The sequence below is a fragment of the Crinia signifera genome, chromosome 2 (assembly GCF_055691185.1).
Source record: "Crinia signifera chromosome 2, ASM5569118v1, whole genome shotgun sequence".
Classification (NCBI taxonomy): Eukaryota; Metazoa; Chordata; class Amphibia; order Anura; family Myobatrachidae; genus Crinia; species Crinia signifera.
In genome coordinates, this window is record NC_139218.1 from 374,592,811 (window position 1) to 374,615,928 (window position 23,118).

Consider the following 23,118-nt stretch of genomic DNA (forward strand, 5'->3'; position numbering starts at 1 on the left):
ATTTTACATCTGCCTCCCTGCAGTGCACATGGGCCCTTATTCTAGTTGAATCTGTCGGACAGGAACCGAGTGTTCTTAGCCCCGCCTTCCGTACAGATCGCTCACATCGTCCGTATGTGGTAAGACACCGACCGAACGGACCACGAGTTTATTTTTCATGTGAACACCTCCTCCATCTGTGGGAACCTCCCCCATCATTCGATGGTCGCCGACCACAGAACCCCATTCTGCAATGCTCAGTGGCCATTATTCTGGTTCACTCGCAAAGGCAAATTCCTTCTCAAATGGACAACACCATGTGCACTGCAGGTGGGGCAGATGTAACTTGTGCAGAGAGAATTAGATTTGGGTGGGGTTTTACTTCAAAGTGATATCTACAGTATATTGCAGTGTAAAAATAAAGCAGTCAGTATTTCGATAATGAATTTGATTTACATTGATATTTCCTTGTCTACACAGTCTATTTTTCTTTTCAATGTATAGCAGGGTTGCCGACTTTTGAAGTCGCCTCTCCGGGAGAAGCCCGGAGAGGAGACTTTCAGCATGACTTTGGGGGGCGGGGCTTGAGTGTGACATCATTAAGCCCCGCCCCAGGATGGGAAATAACTCGTCTTGCCTATCTCCGTGGAGGGGACGGGGCTATAATGACACGTTTGCAACACGTTAGCCCCGCCCCCACAGTGGAGATCAGCAGATAGGGTTATTTAAACGCTAATGGCGTTTAAGGGCAGGAGGGAAATAGCGGCAATCAGGAGGCTAAGCGGGGGTGCCCAGGATTCCGGGAGGATTGCCCACCTTTCCGGGGGGCCTTGAGGGGGACCCGATTTTCGGGACCCTCCCGGCCATTCCGGGAGGGTAGGCAACCCTGATGTAGAGAGAATGGGAGGGCGCATCAAATTGAATGCAGCTCGAAAGCATCTTAAAAACATTTGATTATAATTCGATTTTGTTTCTATAAGCAAAATGGAATCGAAAACCTGTAAAAATCGGAGCGTGTGTGCACCCCTTTATCAAAATTGAATACAAAAAGAGTGCTTATCTCACCGTGTGTACCCTCTGTAACTCTCACAGCTTTGTCCCCTTCAATAATTACCTTGCAGAACCCAAACTCGATTAATCACCTGAGAACACCTCTTTCTTTAATAAACACCTGACAGAACACACCACTGAGCGCAAGCTCCTCCCAAGCTCCTTCTTCCCTGTCATTGCGCCCAGCTTCCTTCCTAGGACGGGCCCTCTCAGGCTCCACCATTCCTCAGCATGTCACAGAGAAGTTCGGCAGGCTGTCGGGAATTGTAGTGGAAAATAGATCCACGTTTCACAATATTTACAGAGTGTAATCAAAAGGGCTAGACTACAACTCCCAGCAGCTCCCGAGGTACTAAGCATCGTGCATCCAGCATCAGTAAAATACCCTTATTTTAATAACATACACTTAAAACACTTATAAATTGCTTCAGGGCCCCTTATCGATTGGGGGCCCTGTAGCTTCATTAGTTTCATAGTAGATCTGCCCTTTACCAACTAAAAATCTGAAAATGAATATTAAAAAATGATCTGTTTGTATGTGTGTAATATAGCCCCAAACCCAGGGCCACCGAGAGGGGGGGGGGGGGGTACTAATTACCCGGGCCTGGGCTTGCTGGACGGGCCCGGTGGGGGCCCTGGTCCAACACCCTCCTCCTACATCCCTCCCAGGCGGCAGCAGCAGTGTCACACACGTGCAGCATGTGATGTGCTGACAGCAGGCTCAGCATGAGCGTCTCACTGACAGCGTGAGAGCTCATGCTGAGCTTGCTGTCAGCACATCACATGCTGTAGGTGTGTGCTGCTGCTGCTGAAAGGGTGGGGGGATAATAACACCCCCCCCCCCCCGCCAGGTTAGAGGGTTGTTTCTCTCTCCCCATAATAATTTTGGGGGCATGACCTAATCGCGGCGGTGGACACGCCTCCAGTGATTAGCCCCCCCCCCATTTTACCAGGGCCTGGCACACCTTTCGGCGGCCCTGCCCAAACCCAATAGGTATTTAAATGGATTTTTATCAATTGTACAATAAAATTGACCCTGAGTAGTATATTCCCTTCTGTAGCCAAACAAAACCTTTTTGGCCAGGTATCCTTGTTGTGTTCTTTGTATAAAATAGGAGAAACATAAATGTGTGTTTTATCTGTGCTATGACTTAGATGTATACGTTTGGTCATTTCGATTTAGCTTACTGAGACGCTTGAAGTTTTTACTACAGTTTAGGACTTTTATTACCGATTTCTTATCTTCCTGGCTAATAACTTGGTTGTAAAACTATACTACCAGGGCCCTTGGGGAACACTGGTGTGTTAAAGGTCAGGATACTGTGAAATGGACACAGTATATATGGATAACTATTAGCTAGGTGTACTTAACCTGAAAAACAAACAGTCATTGTGGCTGATTACTCAAGATAAAAGGAAATTTAGGGGGCATTCAATCCTGGCATATATTTTCGACAGCAGAAAATATCGGCCAGGACCTATTCAATTCCCGGTCGGGACTTGCCGCTGCTGATTCAACTATTTTAAGGTCAAATCTGCATTGTCAGAAAAGGCTGCTTAACTGTCGAATTCGAGGCCATTTACGACAAAAGAAAGGCAAGGATTCGACGATCCACGTCTTTTCGGCTTTTGGAATATTTCCGAAAGCCTGAAGATCGGAAATAACATTGAATAGATTAAATGTAATTCGACCTATTGTTTAAAATGGACGATTTTTAAAAAAATTGGAAATATCAGCGGGCATTGAATACCCTCCTCCTTACATTTAGTTGCAGTAACCCATAGCAATCCATCAGATCATTGTCATAATTTTCTACAACCAACTACGAAAAATATAATTGCAATCTGGTTGGAAGATAAAGAAACACAGAGGGCTGATTAAGCCTGAAGGGGCATAAACCACTGAGGGTTCTTCACAGGTTACACAGTGCTGTTGGTCACATGTATGTTAATGAGGATGGGCACAAGGCCTATCAGAGCAGGAGGAGGGTTCTAGACAAGGTAGGAAGGGATCACGAGTTATAGTGACAAACCCTCTGTCTGAAGAAGCCCCACCCACCCTGCCCTCCTTTTTCTCTTCTTCTCCGGCGGCAGTAAAGAACGGTCATTCTTTAAGAACTCTGTGTGTTTGTAGGTAGTGGGGTGCACTCTCCCTCGACATCGATTGTCATGGGCCATGCTTCTGTCCAGGGGATGGCCATCACCACCAGGCCTGGTGGCTGACCAGGGAGAGTGATCACCAGTGATGTATGTATGCTTAAGTGATCTTTAACCCCACCTTTCCTATAGTGACTGTTCTTTAGTGCCGCCACCATTTATAGTCATAGTTTTAGTTGTCAAAATAAATTTTGAAACGCCAGCATGTGTGTCTCTGTCTTATTTTAGGTTAAGTAATTTAAGTTTAGAGTTAAGGTTGTGTTTAGGTTTGTCAACAGGCAAGGTGTAAACTGGGAGGATACCCGATGGTGAGTTTATGGTGCACCCAATGCCTACTGTACAGTATCTACTCTACCAAACGTCCCAAGCAATGTTTTGGCAAACTGAATGTGCCTTTAGGTATGTGGGAAGAAAGAAACATAGCCTTAGGTGCAGCGTAAAACTTTAAATTTGATCACTAAACTTACCTTAGCCTCATTGGTGGATTAAATCAATCATAGAACTTGGGCCCTTATTCCGGTCTGATCGCAGTACAATTTTTTTCTCAAAATGGGCAAAACCATGTGCACTGCAGGTGCGGCAGATGTAACATGTATAGAGAGAGTTAGATTTGTGTGAGTAATTTTATTTATGTGCAGGGTAAATACTGGCTGCATTATTTATACACTGCAATTTAGATTTCAGTTTCAACACACACCCCACCCAAATTTAACTCTCTCTGCACATGTTACATCTGCCCCACCTGCAGTGCACATGGTTTTGCCTATTTTGAGAACACATTTGTACTGCGATCAGAACTGAATAAGGGCCTTGATCTCCACAAGCTCAGAGCGGTTCTAAAATCAAGTGGAGTGAATTACTGTGTGTCTGTGTACTTTCACACAGCAAGGACGCAGAGGGTGCACTGGTGGGAGTCTAGACACAGCTGTTCACACTGCGGCACATGGCTATTTTGTGAGATGGCCCTCTGAAGGGCGCAGAAAATAAATTAATTTGTCAAAAAAATTACCCGCTTTTTATTTTTTCTACTGAAATCCACACCGCTAATCTCTAGTCCTTAAATAAGGCCCTATTCTCAAAAATTCCATTGAAACACAGTTATCGCTTTACAGATCCACCCAGTCTCCGCCCTTTTCTTCTTTTTGTACCGATTTAAGAAATGCTATTGCCTATTGTTTTTTTATCTTTGTAGATCATTATTTAATCTATTTTTGTTTGCCTTTACCAATGATGTGATACTGTATCTTAGTTTTGACTGATGTTCCATGGTTTCAGCCCTTCTAGTACTCAGAAGGAACCACCAGAATTACTTGTGGAATGGATTTATTAAGGTTCTAGAACCATTCTTTAGTGACTCTGGTCCATGCTGACTTCATAGCATCACACAGTAAAAAAACTGATTTGTGGGGTAAACAGCCAAACTCCTGTTCCACCACATCCTAAAGATGACGTAATGGACAAAGATCTGATGACTGTGGAGGCCTATGGAGAACATTGGTTTATTATGCTGCTTGAAGTAGCCTTTAGAAGATGGGTAGAAGGTGCACATTAAGGGATGCACTTAGCCAGCAACAATAATTATGTAGACAATGCCATTAACAGTTGGTATTAAGGGATGCCAGGAAAGTGTTCCCCACCCCTAATACACCACAGCAAGCCTGAGCTGTTGACACAAAGCCTGGTGGATCCATGAATTAACATGTGTACACCAAATTCTGACCCTACCATCTAAATGTAGCTGCACAATTCATAATACTTTATCTTCCAATATTTTTTTCAAGCTTCAATTGCCCAAAGTTGGTGAACTGTAGCCATATTGTCCTGATCTTAACTGATAGGAATGGAACCCACTGTGGTCAAGGTGCGAGAATAATGTGTGTTCTTACCAGTGGTACGTATGCATATCAGGGACAGTTGTACAGGGGCATGAAAGGGTGTTATTAGGGGACGGAAGGGAGAGAGGCAATGGGTGGCCTGTACTTCAGAAGCATTGGGTGCACCCTAGGGACTTTTCCATTTCCCAATAAGACATGGCCCAGCCCCCATGTAACAGGATGACGGATTCTCGTGCATGCACCTTTGTGAAACACATTTTCCTGTTTAGCTAAATCAATCGTATAAAGTGGAAGGTGTTTATACCTAGGCTATATACAGTATATCATTGGTAAATACTTTTCATTCCATATCCATGCATACAAATCATGTGAATTCCAAATAACCTAATGTATTGTCATCTCCACTGGTCTCAAATTCAAATGACTTTATATTAATTACCAATATGTCTTATTGCATTGTAGGCCCTGGGCAAAGCAATGCACTTTGTGGCCCATTCACACACCCATTCATGGGAACCAATAGAAAGAAAATAACATAACACACACCTCCTGTGGTCCTTTGCAGTCTGTCCACATATAGGGCCTTATTCTGGTCTGTGCGGACGGAGCCGAATATGCGGCCAGGACCGTGCGTCCTAAACCCCACCTTTCGTACGGATCGCTCACTCCGTCCGAATGCGGGAAGAAGCTGTCCGAACGGACCGCAAGTGTATTTCTCATGAATACACCTCCTCCATCTCAGGGAACCTCCCCCATCATTCGATGGTCGCAGGACCGAGTGGTCAGGCAGCTCCCGCAACCTCAGACCACACGGGCATTTCTCCGTGCAAAAGCAGGGATCTGGGCGGGCAGCTGACATCCGGCAATGTCATATGTCCGCCCCCTACATGTGCGTCACGAACGCATTACCATACGTACGCCCAGCGTTTTCATGGGAACGCCCATGAAACGCGGGGTGTAAACATATGGTAATGAGCCCAAACAGACCTTCACGCCCCTCTCCACCCCCTGTTCGTAGTGTACACATTTCATGCGGAATTTGGACGTGCGTCCCGTTCGCACATGCGCAGAGACGCCTCTGCACATGCGCAGACACAAAACATCGGCGGACCGACCGCACGCGGACATTACCGCACCAACCAGAATAAGGGCCATAGTGATTGGCCGTCAGAACTCTGGTTGGTGGACTTCTACAGCCAATCAGCATGCTCAAAGCCACTCACTGTGAGGATGTAGAGAGAGAATGCTGTCTCATCGTAGATTTAATTGTATGACCACCACCAACTCTCCTCAAAGGCCCACAGAATTGTGGGGTTCTGGGCAGCTGCCCAGTCTGCCTATACCCTGGCTAAGCTGTCCCTAACATTAATATGGTAATGCTTTATCACTGAACTGGAACTTTTTCCAGATAGAAAATTACACTGTATTTGCTTGAGGTGAACTGTCTGAATCCTTTGAATTGAATGATTGTGAAGGACATTCTAACAATCAAGATATTCATTTTACTGAGAAACCGTTCAGGGATATATATGTCTTTTAATGTTTTTTATTTAATTCCTTCGAAGAAGATAAGTTTCCCTTTGAGATGTATAGGAAGAGAAGTATAAAGATTGATAAAGGCTAAATTCATACAATCTAGCAGAATGTGACATAAAGATTTAATATCATTCTCTATTTTCATACAGGAAAATATTAGGGGGGATATAGCACGATTGGTGAGCCTCATAAATCTGTCTCGCTGGCCTGTTCCATGAATCAGAATATATGAACATGGATTTGGCCATTATACCACTTAGCTATTAAAGGTCAGTTGAAGGTCATTTTATTCATGGTTCACAGGTGCCGCTAAAAGGAAAGAAATAGTTCTTGGAATTCCAATGTTTCAGACCGCTATTCTGTGCAATTTACTAAGTCATATACAAGCACATACTACTAGGATTACAGGCTCATCCCTTCAGTTACGGACATATATAAATTCTGCCTGGCCATAGAATTGTAATGCCGTGGGGCTTATAGTTTATGCCTCTGTTTGTTCTCAAGGTCTTACATGAATCTAGCATGCAAGGGAAAAAAAGGGAACCTCTTTGAATTGATTATCAGGCACGGATGAGGTTTTCTGGATGATAATAAAAGCACAAACTTGCTGCAGACAAGGCAATTGCCGTCTTGCGTAGTCTTATGCCCAGTACTTTAAACTCATGAGTTGCCAAGAGAGGAATGGTAGATGCCAAGAATGTATAACCTGGAGGCAGGTCAGACTGGACAATTGGTGTGCTGGGGAAATTCCTGGTGGGTCCTACTGACCTAGAGTCTAACCCCTTCCTCTCGGGAACAGCAACTTGGGGGAGCAGGATCATGGATGAACTTGGGTAATTCAAGATTAGTCTTCATGACCATTATAGCGGATGGTCCTGACACTCTCCTATCCCTGCTTTTTAAAAGGGCCTTGTTCTTTACATGCTCTCTCTTATTCCTGGCCAAGTCCCTCCTTGGTGATGACCACACCTCCTTTGGTGGATTGACACACACCTTAAGCTACAAATACATTCTGTGGTGGGCCCTCTTGGCACGCAATGTCACTTTTTAGCATTAGACATCTTATTTTGCTTATTTTTTAAATTTTTGCAGAAAATTCTTCTTTATCATGATGCGACTAATACGCATGAAATGACTGTGCTGATTAATGTAATATATGCACTTGTGCATTTTTTCAGCAAAAAAAGTTACCAAATGTTAGCAAAGCTGAAAGGGACTTGATGGCTCATTCACTCCAGGGATCTCGAGCTGCATGGCATATTGAGGCTAGATGTATAAGAACACAACCAGTGGCGTAACTACAGCACCGCAGCCCCCGCGGTCGCGGGGAGGCGCTGGGTAAGTGCGGGCGCCGGGGGGCTGCGGTGCTATCGTAATGCCCCATCCCCCGCAGCGTTACCTATATTCGCTGCGGCGGTCCCGGCTCCCCTGGCTTCATTCTGCTATTGCGACGGGCTACCATAAAATGTCCGCCCCCATATAGCAGCCAGTTCTTTGAAACTGTCTGCTGTATGGGGGCGGCCATTTTGTGATGGTCCGTGTCTCATATCAGAATGAAGCCAGGATGGGAGCCGGGACCAGCGCAGCGAATACAGGTAAGTATGCGGGGGATGGGGGGTTGGGGGGGCATCGGCGTCCGGAGTGGGGTGAGGGGGGCGCGTGTTTTATTATCGGCGGGGGGGCGCCAAAATTATAGTTACGCTGCTGAACACAACTATAAATATCACAAAGCGTTTCTTAATGCATGTATGTAATATATATATGTATGTATACTGAATGTGAATAAATGTATTTATTTGTTCATGTATGTATTTATTTTTGTATTTATTACAGTACTTTCAGAGACTTTCTCCATATAAAATAAATAAAGCCTTTACCTAGTGTGTGTTCTTTATATTTTTCACATTCGTCCTTGAAAATACAGTACTGTAGCCGCTCCAGTAGCCTCTATATACCATATAACGGTTCTACAGTAAGTACAGGTTTATACTGTAGGTGTGTAATACTGTAGTAGTCTTAGCTCATGGTGTGGATTAGCCTAAAGGCAATCTATACATATAAAATGCTAACTACTTCTCACCACTATGAAGTGAAGTACCGACAGTGACCACTAGAGGCCACTCGATGGACCAAATTACTTCTCTGTGTGCTAAAAGTTGCCAGAACTGAAAGTGAAAGCAATGTTTGCAGGGATACTGATCTGTTTTAAACTTGCTGGATATGGAGAGGAGAGGACTGGGGGTGGAGAGGAGAGTTTGTTGGCTAAAAATTGTCACAGCTCAAAGTGAAATTAAAAACAGTCACAGCTCAAAGGGAAAGTACATTACAGAAGCCGTCATTTTGATGGGATTTTAACTAGTGTCTAGATAAAAATTCAAGGTGAACATGTAACATTGACAAAACATTGACAAAAGGTCAATGAAAGCAAAATCTTGACATGAAAAGGTCAACAAATGAAATGGTGAACTATCAGAAAGGTGTGCCTATGTCATTAGAGCTAAAAATTGGATTTTGGAATATTTGGGTTATCCGGTTTTTAAGATATGGGAGACTAAGCCTTTATTATATTTTGGCATGAAGGTTACTTTAAAGGAAAAATACATTAACTTGTATAATAAAATCTTCCATATATTTGTAATGTCAGATTTATTTATTTTTTAAACATTGCACTTTGGTAGGTATTGAAAATGCACCATAAAAATAATTATTTGGATTACAATTTAATGTTAAGGCCAAAGCAAACTTAATTTATCAATGCCATTAAGAAGAGGTCATTGGGATGGCATAACCATTTGCCAAGCGGAGTTACTGTATCATACTTTATGTAAAAAAAAAAAGGAAATAGTCTGAAATGTATTATAATCAATATTGTTAGGGAATAAATTATAATTTCACGTTTACCAGTCCACTGCCAATCCAACAGTAGGGGAAAAAACATGTAACAGAGACAAATTAATAATGGGGCAGATGGGACTACAACCCTAATCCTCCAAATACAAATAGGTGTATCATCATGTCTGCATATGGTCAGCATGATAATGTAGGGGCTGTACACACCCACAGGAAAATAGCCACAACCACACAGCACTGACCACACCTCCTCCCCTTCTCATTATAAGCCCGTGAAAAGGAGGTGTGGAATTGATAAAAGGCATCCGAAATTGAGAGCAATGCCTCCTATATTCGTCATTGTGTGGGGGTAAGTTACTTGTCATGGCCTCCAGCCTCCCATGGGTTGTCCCGCGAAAACTTGGAGGGTGATAAACAACCAGCCAATCAGCTTCTAACTGCCATGTTACAGACTGAGGGCCAGATCCACTAAGCTTTAAAAGTGATAAAATGGAAAGTGATAAACAACCAACCAATCAGCTCCTGTCTGGCATTCTTCAAACATTGTTTGTGACACGGCAGATAGGAGCTGATTGGCTAGCTGCTTATCACTCTCCATTTTTTTTCACTTTTGAAGCTTAGTGCACCTGGCTTTGGGTTTGAAAAATGGGTACTTATGTAGTATCTGGGCGCCCGATTTTCGCATGTGATGCGATGACCCGATTTTTCCATAGGATTCCATGTTAAAATGGACTGAGTCCATTTTAACATGGAATTCAATGGGAAAAAGGGGTCCTTTTCATACCACTACTATCCAAGTGGGCATGGAGTTGGATATAAACCTGTGGCGAGCGTAGCGAGCCACCGAGCCCGAAGCGTGGCGAGCGTAGCCAGAATACCGTCCCCTCACGGGGCTCGCTTCGCTCGCCACGCTTCGGGCTCGGTGGCTCGCTACGCTCGCCACAGGTTTATATCCAACTCCACGCCCACTTGGATAGTAGGGGTATGAAAAGGACCCCTTTTTCCCCATTGAATTCTATGTTAAAATGGACTCAGACCATTTTAACATTGAATCCTATGGAAAAATCGGGTCCATCGCATCGCATCCGATTTGGTCGCATGCGATGCGATGTGCCCGATCCGACCCGATTTCGAAATCGGGCGCCCAGATACTACATAAGTACCGAAAAATGGTAGCTACGAGCTGATTGGTTGGTTGTTAATCACACTACACTTTGGGCCAGATGTATCAAGCTTCAAAAAATGATAAAGTGCAGAGTGATAAACGATCAGCCAATCAGCTACTACCTGTCATTTTTCAAACCCAGCCTGTAACACGGAAGTTAGGAGCTGATCGGCTGGTCATTTTTCACTCTCCACTTAATTAATTCTTGAAGCTTGATACATCTGGGCCTATATCACTTTTTGGAAGCTTGATACATCTGGCCCTGTATGATGACATGTACAAAAAGCAATAGAAAACATAGAAAATAAATAACACAAAACAAAATCTAGGCTCCATGGATTTGAATATACAAACCCTGTTGCTCTCTACCACCCTATACGCCTTGCCTGGTATAGTCTGTAGAATGGGCTACTCACCGTCATTGCGCAGTGTTAGCGGCGTTGGAGGGCTCATTACCCGGGTGTTAGTCAGAACATTTTTCACATGACAGATATAGCTGCCCACGTCCGATGCTTGTGCTTTAGAGATGTATAGGTTCCCCGTCACTTGAGAGATGAAGCGCCGGCTATCCTCCGCCACAAAAGAGGGATACTCATTTAAAACCCAGCTGTAGGTTATTTCTGAAAACGAAAGAAAAACGTAATTATTCAACATGTTTTAAATAAATTTCACTTCTATAAAAAATGTTCTTTGTAGCCTCATTTGTCATACATTTCCCAGCATACACTGCCAGGCGAATGCCCCAATGTTGCTGTGATTCCGAAAAATACCATACAGTATGATGACTTCCTGCTCTGATAAAGTTGAGCTCCTGTTAGATTTGTTTAGACAACTGTCTTGCGTAGGTGTCTAATGCTGGTTGTGAATGGTTATTCTAGTGGGCATACATTATGTGCTCTACTACAGTGATGAATAAATTAAAGATCTCCCAGTGACAATGCATTCTACCCAATTGTCCCAATTACAGCAAGACTAATGTCAACTGCCCCACCCATGGATCACAGTGTCCCATAGGTGGGGGCCCACTGCATAGATGCCATGCACATGTGCTCGACACATATTCAGTGCGGAGAGGGGAGCTGGGGAAATGACGATGACTGGGTGATGCTGTGAGACCATACATCCTATGTCTGACTCTCCGCCCCTCCACCCGAGGCCCCACCCCCTTTCCAGCCATGGATCTCGATGCTTGACCTCAAAAAGTTGGAAGGTATGCCAATGGCGGCACAACTGAGATGCTGGTCGAGAAGAAAACATACGTTAATATCAGTGGTGGCTCCTACCTCGTTGGAGGAGGGGGCTGCTGTTGGTGGCAAGCCCCCCACCCCTTCCGCTGCCGCTGGTTCCCAGCTGCTAGTCCATGCTGTTCCCCGCCGGTCCCAACTCCCGCCGCGGTCTTGGGACCGGCACTTGCGCAGTAGCTTCTTTGGTACACACATACAATGGCCCCCAGCTTCTATGGGCTGCTTCGGCAGCAGCCCATAGAAGTTAAAATATGGTCCCGATGCCTGTACACTTCAGATGACAGGTACCGAGACCAGCTCATGGACAGTATCGGCCTTGGTAGTGCGCATTCGCCAACCCCGGATACTATGGGCTGCAGCTGTAGCGCCCCATAGAGGCATCCTGGAGGGAGGAACACCTCCCAATTAGACTGCCTTGGGTGACTGGCAGGTCAGCCTTCAAATAGAAGTCACTACCAGTCACAGTGAAGCCAGAGCAGTCTCACGGTGGCGGATTTTAGTAGTTAAGATACAACCAGAATTTCTGCTCAGTCCCATGCAAAAGTTTCACAGTGTAATAAGTTTGGAAGCAGTACACAGAACACTCAGTCGTTTTAAATACTTAGTTTTGTCTCTGGATTCTTTCTCCCAAACATATTTACTACAGAACTTTGCTGAAATCTCTGCATTTGCAACAACTGTTTGACAGCTAGTTATTATATTGTATGCCGCGCTTAGAAACCAGAACTTGCCCTAAAAACACATTTATTTTGATTCCAGAAGTTGTTTTTCTGCACTCACCCTTTTGCTAGGTAATAAATTGTTTTTAAAACTGATTTCAGCAATCACATATTCGCTTCTTGTTTGTGTAGGTGGGTTGGGTACATCATAATGTCAATGTGGTCTGTGCCTACAGTAATCATGTAGTGTCAGCATGTTAGAATGCTGACATTTGACCCTGGTGGTCCAAAAGTGACTTACAGTATGTGTTCCAGAGTCTGGGTCTCAGTTTTCACGTGACTGTCACTTCCAAGTCACCGGAGGTTCCCCTGGTCCCCTGTGAATCAGTCCAACCCTGCTCCAGCGTTGCAGTTACTCTCCTTCAGTGCCTAATTCTAACACCTCCCCTGCAGCCTAACCTGACCTCACAACCTAACCCTGCTGCCCACAGCCTAACCCTAATGCAGTATTATGGATGTGTCTATATATTTGCATCACTGATAACATGATGAATGCCGAACAATCAACATTGACAACATTGAAATTATAACCATGCAGTGGCATCCCACCTTATATTAATATATGTACGCATTTGTGCATGTATTTTATATATATTATGTTATAAAATAAAGAGATTGTGACATCTATGGTCCTGCTAGGAGGGGAAGTCAGCCACAGGAACAATATCAATGGTTTTCAATTAACTGATTCAAACTTGCAGGGGGAGGAGAGGTGCCCCCTTGGGAGCAGGAGCCCAGTGGCAGATGACTCCATTGCCTCCTGGAGTTACGCCTCTCTAACCATGTCAGCATTTTGTATACAACATATATCTGTGTACATATATATACAATTGCATTTTATTGATTCAATTTTGCTCTTCCCTATATTTTACACTGCAATTTAGACTTCAGATTGAGCACAGCCCATCCAAATGTAACTCTCTCTGCCCCACATGCAGTGAAGTATGGGTTTGCCCATTCGTGAAAGATTTTGCTTTTGCAGTCAATTCTGAATCAGGCCTATACTTGTGTTCTTAAAAAAAAAAAAAACTATATTGCACTATGGGCCTGATTCAGACCTGATTGAAGCTATTAGGCGATATCCGCACTTCTGCGCATGCACGCAATCCGGAGTGCACATGCGTGAGTACTGAAACTGCGATCAAAGGCCATAGCAGTTTCACAAAGGGTGACGACCATTATGTGGGAACGTTTCAGACAATGCATGCGTGTCCAGACTGCCTGTAATAAGGGCGGTGGCAGCTGAGTGATGTCACAAGCAGTCACTGCGACCCAAAAACATGACCAGCTAGACTACACAGCCAATGGAAAGTTGGTAATGTACAATTAGGGAGTGACCTTCCAAAAAGGGGCGTGGCTTCTCAGCAATGCCGCGATCCTATGTGATGTCATTCATGCAGCTTCACAAACAGGATCACTTGGTGGACCTTGGACCTTTTGCTGGATTAGTTCATTATACTGTGTGAAATACATTTGTAGAAACTTCAAGAGGACCCTATGAAAACATTTGGGACACTCAAGCCTTCACACATTTTATCAAATTTAAAAGGAAATCTTACGTTATATTACACAGGTATCCTATCATCTTAATTATGGTGTTCCTTGGTCTTATCATGTATTTAAAATCCATCTCAACACAAAGTTCATCTTGAAAACCCTTGATGAAGTCTCTTGTGAGACAAAAAGTGTTGGGTTCTTCTGTATATCAGCCATAATATCTTGAAGTTTATAAAGACTAAGGAAGAAGAGCTGTTTTGCATGAAATATCACAGTGGTTATCAAATTGTGGGTCCTGACCCCAAAGTGGGTCCCAACCTTCTCAGCATGGGGTCGCGACTCCATGTTGCTGACCATCAGCCTGATAACTTTTCTCAGTCAGTGATTCAAGGAGTGAAAAGTCTGTTGGATTGTCTGTTATTTCAGACTCCTCCCATCATTTTGTGCTTCCACAATGCTGCCATGTATGTGCTGTCTGCTGACTGCACGTGTGATGGATTATGGTATATTAGACTCCTCCCATCACTCTGTGCCTCCACAATGCTGCCATGTATGTGCTGTCTGCTGACTACACATGTGATGTGATGGGTTATGGTATATTAGACTCCTCCCATCATGTTGTGCCTCCACAATGCTGCCATGTATGTGCTGTCTGCTGACTGTCACATTTTTAGTAGCACCAGCTGTAGTGTAACGGAGGCTGGGTGCTTTAATGTAAGGATGTTGCATCCACGACAGAAGGGAGTGAATCAATAGAATAAAATGAAAATGGTTTAATAAAGATACTGTGATACAAGTTGATACTGATGGCACAAATAATATACTGTAGGTTATGCAAAAGTAAAAGTCAATAGTCCAATACGTTATTGAAGAATATAATGATGCTTGGTACTTGGAAGAATATTATAGTGTTGATTGAAGAATTGAAGAATAACTGAAGAAGAGGAGTTTGAATTGGGTAATTGACTGAAGCAATAACTGAAAGATTGGATGGTTGATTGGAAGATTGGATGGTTGGTTGGAAGATTGGATGGTTGGTTGGCAGATTGGATGATGAGTTGGCAGATTGGATGATGAGTTGGCAGATTGGATGATGAGTTGGCAGATTGGATGATTGGTTGAAGATTGGAAGAATAAAGAATGACAATGAAGAAGACTGTCCTTGCTGGATTAGATCGTGGCTGCAATCAGAGGTGACTCTGGATATTAACCATCGTGAATGATAAGTAAGATAATAACCTTACTTGGTCCGCTTTGGCGGCAGTGGAGTCCGTGGTACACGAGAGGAGCAGTGGACGATCAGCAGGAGAATAACTTCACTTGAAGACACGAAGGTTGTAGTGAGAACTACAGAGCCAGACTGGAGCAATGTTGCTTAGGGATAGACATCATTGTACTGACTGCCGGTCTAACCTGGCCAGTCAGTACTTAACAGGTTAGCTGTGCGGCTATTGGTCAGCCTATTGACAGGGGAGGCAGAGCCGCACAGGACAGGCTGAGGCAACCGAAAAGATGGCGGCCGCCAGAGGGGCGACAGGTTTCAGCCGGCAGTGAGTGCGCACAGCTGCGCAATTACCGGAATTCAGACAGAGGCTTAACCAGGCACAAACACACATGGCGGCTCAGGTCTAATGCCACTCATGCCCAGCATGGCACCAGAGCACACAGCACCGCTGTCACCACGCGGTGACAGCGCGGGCACATGTACCCCACCAGGACCAAGGACACAAGCGGAGGTGAGCACCATAGTATTAGACATGCGGTTAGAAAGCCTAGGGCTGGCCACAGCACTGGGGATTTGGGTGAGAGCCATAGTGGATGTGACAGTGACTACACGTGTGATGTAATGACCTTCTGTAGTAACTTGCTGGGGTCCTGTAATTATTTTTATTATCTTATGGGGTCCCAGAGCAAAATAGTTTGAGGACCCCTGAAATATCAGAACAACAATTTTATTTGAAAAAGACTTAATGAATTAGTTATATCGTTTTTATAAATAAATATTATGGGGTTTTTGGACTTACCATGTGCTATGCTTGGCAGAGGCACTTTGATTACTGTTAAGGTTATATTGGTCTAAGCATCCAGACAAGCAGATCAGACATAGAGGTATATACCAACTTTCAATGTTATTTAAGCATTCATACATTCGCATTGCCCTGTTCTGACCTGAGCTTATTCCGCACTGACTGCCGCCACATCTAACATTATATTTATATATATTTTGCTCTTAGCATTTTCTATTGTGCAAATCTATCCGAGATACATTTTTATATTTTGATAATGATGTTGTAGCAAGAGACAGTAAATCTGGAATATTTCTCATACTTATGATGTATTTGCAAAGAAACCCTTGCTCCTCGCTGCTCAGATTTCCAGAATCAAAATGTAAGCAATGTGAGGGTGTCAACATATAAAGATTTCTTCATCTAAAGTAAAATGGGAAACAATAAAAGCCGGGAGAATGTCTGCATTGGTATTCCGGCTGAGGAGACATAAACTTATTCTGCTGACGTTGAGCTCTCTTATACTACACACAAAGTTTTGCTTCCAGAGAGTTTAAAACATTATAGGGAACGTAAAACTGACATTTCTCTCCATGAAAAAACATTCTTGTTTACAAAATTGTCTCCCTGGAGCTCTTGATCTGTTTTATGAAGGTCATTTTTAAACCTTTTAAAAACATCCCCGTTACCGTATTTCCATTTATATGACTGTTTAACAGCATTGTGCAAATGAAAACCTTTGTGGTAAGCACACACCGGAAAGGTAAGGATTGCGGTACAATTAATCATAAGGTACCTTTGGTAAAAAGTTTGATTCAGAGGTGCACAACCGATGTGATTTGGGGCCTAATTCGGACAGGATCGCTGCTGTGGGAATTTGCAGAGGTCTGTGAATCGGTTAGCCGCCGCACAGACAAAGTGAAATCCCGCCCTGTGCAGGGCTGCGGATGGCTTGCGTAATTATCGTCTGTTGCAAATCGATACGCAACTCACTCATCATTGAATGATTTTACCAGTCTGGGCCTGATTCAGATGGGCTTGCTCACTACCTAGAGAGTGGATAAACGCTGCCTGATGGGGGTGCAAATGCACGTCCCCCTTCACCGACCGAATGCTCGTGGTTTCATGCAAATGGGTGTGTACTCTTACACACCCATTCGCATGCTGGCGAACGGGTGAAAAATCATTTGATGGGTATTGTGGAGGAGGGGAGGAGCCTTGTACAGATGGAGCCTTCCTCAGCTAGCCTTCTCTGGATAGCCATGGCTCACCAAGGCCTATTGTGCCCAGCTGCAATACAATACATAGAACAATACAGTAGGGGATTAGCATAGGATTAAGTCCGACAGCTCTAGTTCACTTAATCCTTTTAAAGGGCTAGATGAGGATGGCTCTATCTGTACTTCCGTTTTCTAGCCACCCTGGCCTCACAGCCCCAACTTCCTTTGATCAGTTGCATACACCTAGGCTCTCAGCTGGCTGTCTGCATAATGTTGGATCCCAGGTTACAAAGTTAGGGGTCGCCCATAAAACTCTGGGCATTCCTGTTGGCCAATCCCCATCCCCGCTGCCGGCTGCCTCCGTCCCCCCATCCCTGCAATGATCGGCCTGGCGAGTAAGCAAAACATTGGAATGGGGCCGAATTTGACAAAGAAATTCTGTGTGCCCATCACAGTGGAGTCAGGAACACATGCTGTATCAGGCTTGCTTGGCTGTTATATCTATTGCTGTTTTACATCTGTCGGTCACAGACACCGGTGACAGACGGTTAGTAATTGCACCCCTCGGTTTTCTGTTGTGACAAGATTTAAATGAGTGTCTGGGATTCAGGTGCGAGCAGAGTATATAAATAATATTCTGGTGTGAAGTGATAACATAAGTGTCTGGTATTCTGATGTGGATGCATTAAGTGCTTGCCTAAAATGTACGCGTGACTGGTCTACATACCCATCTGTATACTGGCGTGACTGGTCTACATACACATCTGTATACTGGCGTGACTGGTCTACATACACATCTGTATACTGGTGTGACTGGTCTACATACACATCTGTATACTGGTATGACTATGCTATATACATATCTGTATACTGGTGTGACTGGTCTGCATATGCATCTGTATACTAGTGTGACCGGTCTACATACACATCTGTATACTGGTGTGACTGGTCTGCATACCCATCTGTATACTGGTGTGACTGGTCTACATACACATCTGTATACTGGTGTGACTGGTCTGCATACCCATCTGTATACTGGTGTGACTGGTCTACATACACATCTGTATACTGGTGTGACTGGTCTACATACACATCTGTATACTGGCGTGACTGGTCTACATACACATCTCTTTACTGGTGTGACTGGTCTACACACACATCTGTATACTGGTGTGACTGGTCTACATACACATCTGTATACTGGTGTGACTGGTCTACATACACATCTGTATACTGGTGTGACTGGTCTACATACACATCTGTATACTGGTGTGACTGGTGTTAAAGTTGCCGTGTCACTATCTCAGTCGCGCTTAATTTTTTACTGGATTTCTGAATATTTTGGGTATCAGATTTTGAAAATAGTGTAGGAGACACATCCTGTATTAAAGATTGTACATGTAAGAGGTGGCACCATCTTCAAAAAATGTGTCACTTGCCACGTACTGTAACACATACTATAGCACCATATGAATAAGTGGCCATGAGGCTTCACTATCACAGCATTTTTTTAAAAGGTCAAAGGTGCCAAAGAAATCAAGGTCTGCCTTCGATGATGCCTAACCCTATATTCCAGCCCCCCCAGCCTAAACATAACCCACTCGCCCTAACCCCAACTCCCCTTCTAAGTGCCTAACCCTCCTTACCTGCAACCTAAAGCTAACCTTTTCACCACCCCCGCATCCTAACCCTAAGGCCCCCTAGTGCCTAAACCTGACCCCCACTCCCTTCAGCTTAATGCTAACCGATACTTAGGATGCCGGCATTTTGGGATTCCAACATAAGCATTTCCATGTCAGCATTCTGGTGCCGGTCTTCTGGCAAAGAGTTGGGATGCAACCATCGGTATTCTGACTGCCGACATCCAGACCACCAGGATGTTAACCGCGTCACCTGTGCAGTATTTGTTCCATATGCATGATGTTTAATTCAAGTCCACAGTTTGGACCCTGATCTTAGAGGAGGGCAGAGGTGGAACTACCATTGAGGCAGCAGGTGCAATACATCGCGGGGGCCTGAAGACCAAGGCCCCTGTCATCTACTTATTTTTCTGTCAATCTTTGCCTCTCCCTGTCTCCGACTGTCGTGTTGCATATTCTGCTCTTGGGTTGGGTTGGAGGAGAGGGACCCAAATGATATTTTTGCACCTGGGACCACCACTCACAAGTTCTGACACTGGAGGAGGGGTTGGGCCCCTAGGACCTGGATAGATAGATAGATAGATAGATAGATAGATAGATAGCCTTTTTATTTGTTAGAAGTTTGATCTCATCTCCTGGTTTGACATTGCTCGAGAATGTGATCAAAGTCAGTATGAAACCATTTCCCTAAAAAATAGATATTAGGGAATTTTAATTGCATTTTAGTCTGCTGCAGCCCATTCTCATGTGTCCTATCTGATTGTTCCGCACTTGTTGAGTCCTAGTAATGAGTGCCGGGATAATGAAGCTATGACCCGAAAATAGATACCTGTCTCTGAGGCCACTTGATTCACAGCAATATTGTAGATTAATTGCTCCTTCTCAGAGTGTTTTCATATTCTCTCCTTCATATTATCACCGCTCAGGAAGCCCGTTAATGATTAATCCACCATTGACTTTACTGCTTCTAAATTAAATGTAAAGAATATTAAACTGGATTCTACTTACGAAACAACCGTGGCACCTTCAAAACAAGGAGCTGGTATTCTTTTTTTTTTTTGTGGCAAACCCATTAAAATGTAGGCGTATGAGCGCAGAGGTCATATCCACAACTTTCTCTTCAAAAAGTCTGCCCGTTAAATAATAATAATCATGAATTAAAGTGTTGGGAAAGAACATTCTCCTGCAGTTCTGTACTTCTGACCCATATAATATAAAAGCACGGATGTAAATGTGACACCGCAATTAATCCTGGGTAATTATGATTGATCCGCTAAAAAATAACAAAAAAGACCTTTGTGCACTTACGTAAGTGCCATCAGAACTTCACCGCCGCAGAATGAGGATCGGTAATTACAGAAATTACATTATTTGAATGCATTTGATTTTCTATTTTTTTTTTGGAACCCAAGACTACACTTTGGGATAAGAGTATGCACTTTCCACAAAGATTAAATGATGTTCTCATTTTCAATCATAAACCAGTTCTGAAACAAGTAAATGCACTATATCACCCCTCTCATCTTTGGAAAAAACTGATTGAGACAGAAGTCAAGGGCGGAACTAGCACCGGCGCAGTTGCTACGGGGCCCACGGCTAAAGGGGCCTTGTCTGTCCTCTGCTTTCTATGTGTTTTTCTTCATTTAGATGGCACATGGTACCTTTATACCATGTTGCTATGGGGCCCCCAAATGATTAGATACATCCCTGTCAGGGGCCGTGGTCACATAATGCTGTGTAGTGGCTAGCGCAGAAAAGAAGTAAGCTGCCTATGTTTTACTTGGCTTTTGACCTGGAATGAAAGGACGCAATACTTAAAAAAAAACATATCCACTGAAACATCTGGATATGATGACTATTATTATGGCAAAAACTGATCTGACGAACTGTGCAGTGTACCTGTGAAACGCGTTACAGTTAATGTGCATCAAATTCCTACATGCCCTATATGAAATTATGATTTTCTATTCATGGTTTGTGATATTGGACTGATATATCTTTATATTCAGAGGTGGATGCAATACAGGTTGAGTATCCCTTATCCGAAATGCTTGGGACCACGAGCATTCCGGATAAGGGAATTTTCAGTTTTTTAAAATAAATTTTTTTAGGCATACTTACCTGTCCCCTGGTGGTGCCCGGTGGTCCCTCGGCATACACGTTGTCCCCTGGAGTCCACAGCAGGCCTTCAGCACTGTCTCCGGCGTCTCCAGCGGTCCCAGGAGTGCTTTGCGTGAGTTCCCAGGCGCGCCGGTGACGTCACTGGTGCGCACACTCGTGCAAAGCACTCCTGGGACCGCTGGAGACGCTGGAGAGGATGCTGAAGGCCTGCTGTGGACTCCGGTGGACTTGGTAAGTCTAAAAAAAGGGTTTGTTCCAAAAAAAACCCCACGGTTTTTGGAATAATTTGGATACGGGATGCACGGATAGGGGATACTCAACCTGTACTAATATTTTCACAGTTGACTGATGGTTTTTCTACTGCGCACAAATTTGAGTCGCAATGTGAATGTGCTGTCATGAATTTAAGTTTGCAGTCGTAGTGCGGATTTGGACAGATACTCAACAATTGGGGGAGGAAACAGGGATGTGGTGAGTAAAACATAGTCGTTTCAGCTAGTGACTGAGGGGCAGATGTATTAAACCTGGTAAAGTGATAAAGTTGATGGTGATAATGCACCAGCCAATTAGCTGTGTTTGAAAAATGGCAGTTAGGAGTTGATTGGCTGATGCTTTATCACCTTCTACTGCATCAGAACTGTTTCACTTGACCATTATTCAATATGGGCCGGGACTGGCCTGCTACAGACCCAGCTCCCTATGGAGGCCGAGTCTGTATTTTTGGAAACGGCCGTGGATTGTCGATTCTGCAATCCTTCAATGGTGCGAAGGATGTGTTACTGCTGGTGCATCTCTGCATGCAAGCGGTGGACTTAAGACGCCGGCGGTGTGTGTCTCTGTTTAAAGATGCAGTCACAATGCAACTTGTGTCTGCCTCTGAAGCAGGCCCATTGACTCTTTCACTGGTAGGAAGTAATGTCAGCTCACTGAGGTAGGGGGGCGGGGCCATAACCGGGAGGGGAAAGGCCAGTTTGGGGGCGGAGCCACGGGTGAGCTGCTCTCTCGGGGGCGTGGTTATAGCAAACGCACCATTTTAGCCCCGCCCCCCACAGTGCAATGTCGGTATTTCAGTCATTGCACTGCGGGGGGGGGGGGGGGGGCGGCTGAAATGACGCAATCGTCATTTGACCCGCGGACCCCCCCGCCGAGTGGGGGTTCACGGGTGATGGATGGATATGCGGGAGGGTTGCCCCCCTTTCCGGGGGGCCGGGAGGGGGATCCGATTTCCGGGACCCTCCTGGCCATTCCAGGAGGGTTGGCAACCCTGATTTTATATAAATCCAAATCTGCCGGAACTCTGTTAGATCAAAGGGAACTTGCCCCCGGTGCCAAAAGAGAAAAACAATAGCATATCCAAATCCCAAGAGGGAATGACTGGCATTCAGGAGAGCTGTAGGGTCATCCCCCGAAACATTCCCAATACACTTGCTGTTTGTTTATATAACCGTCTCCTGAATGCCTGAGTCATTCCCTCTTGGGATTTGGATATGCTAAATATATATATGCACTATAGGTTAAAACAGGGTGCATGAGAGAATGTGACCACAGTCTTATTGTGGTCACATTCTCTCATGCACCCTGTTTTAACCTATAGTGCATAACCTATATTAACCTAGATGATTAGTGACAGGTGTGTTGGTAACTGCTCACCTATAAAAGCACAGACTGCTGTGAGCTTTAGACCAGGAATTTGAGCAATAGTGTTAGGAGCTGCAGAAAAGTGGGGTCCTGTGAAGGGGGCTGCAGGCTTAAATGCATTGATCAATTCATGAACCAAATCTCCACTATTTATTTTCAGGTAATTTACTGTGTGCAGAGCCCCTACAATGTGTGTGTGTGTATATATATATATATATATATATATATATATATATATATATATATATATATATATATATATATATATATATATATATATATATATACACTAGGTGATTCATCGCGCCCTATGGGCGCTCTTCACACCGTCGTAAGGGGCTGCACCCCCTTAATTTGTGAACATTTGTATATGAGAAAGATGGTTAGAATTGTATGAAAGATGGCCTGTATTGCAACTTGAGTTATAGGTGAAATGTGTTAAATAGAGAGCATATGATGTG

General features: G+C 44.2%; 1 protein-coding gene across 1 annotated transcript in view; it reads right to left on the reverse strand.

The window, feature by feature from the left end:
• CNTN5 (contactin 5) overlaps positions 1 to 23,118 on the reverse strand; it is a 1,198,205-nt gene that overhangs the window by 324,304 nt on the left and 850,783 nt on the right. The window contains exon 9 of the mRNA XM_083170083.1: positions 10,989 to 11,192. Within this exon, the coding sequence (XP_083026209.1) occupies positions 10,989 to 11,192 (204 nt within the window). The remainder of the gene's footprint in view (positions 1 to 10,988; positions 11,193 to 23,118) is intronic.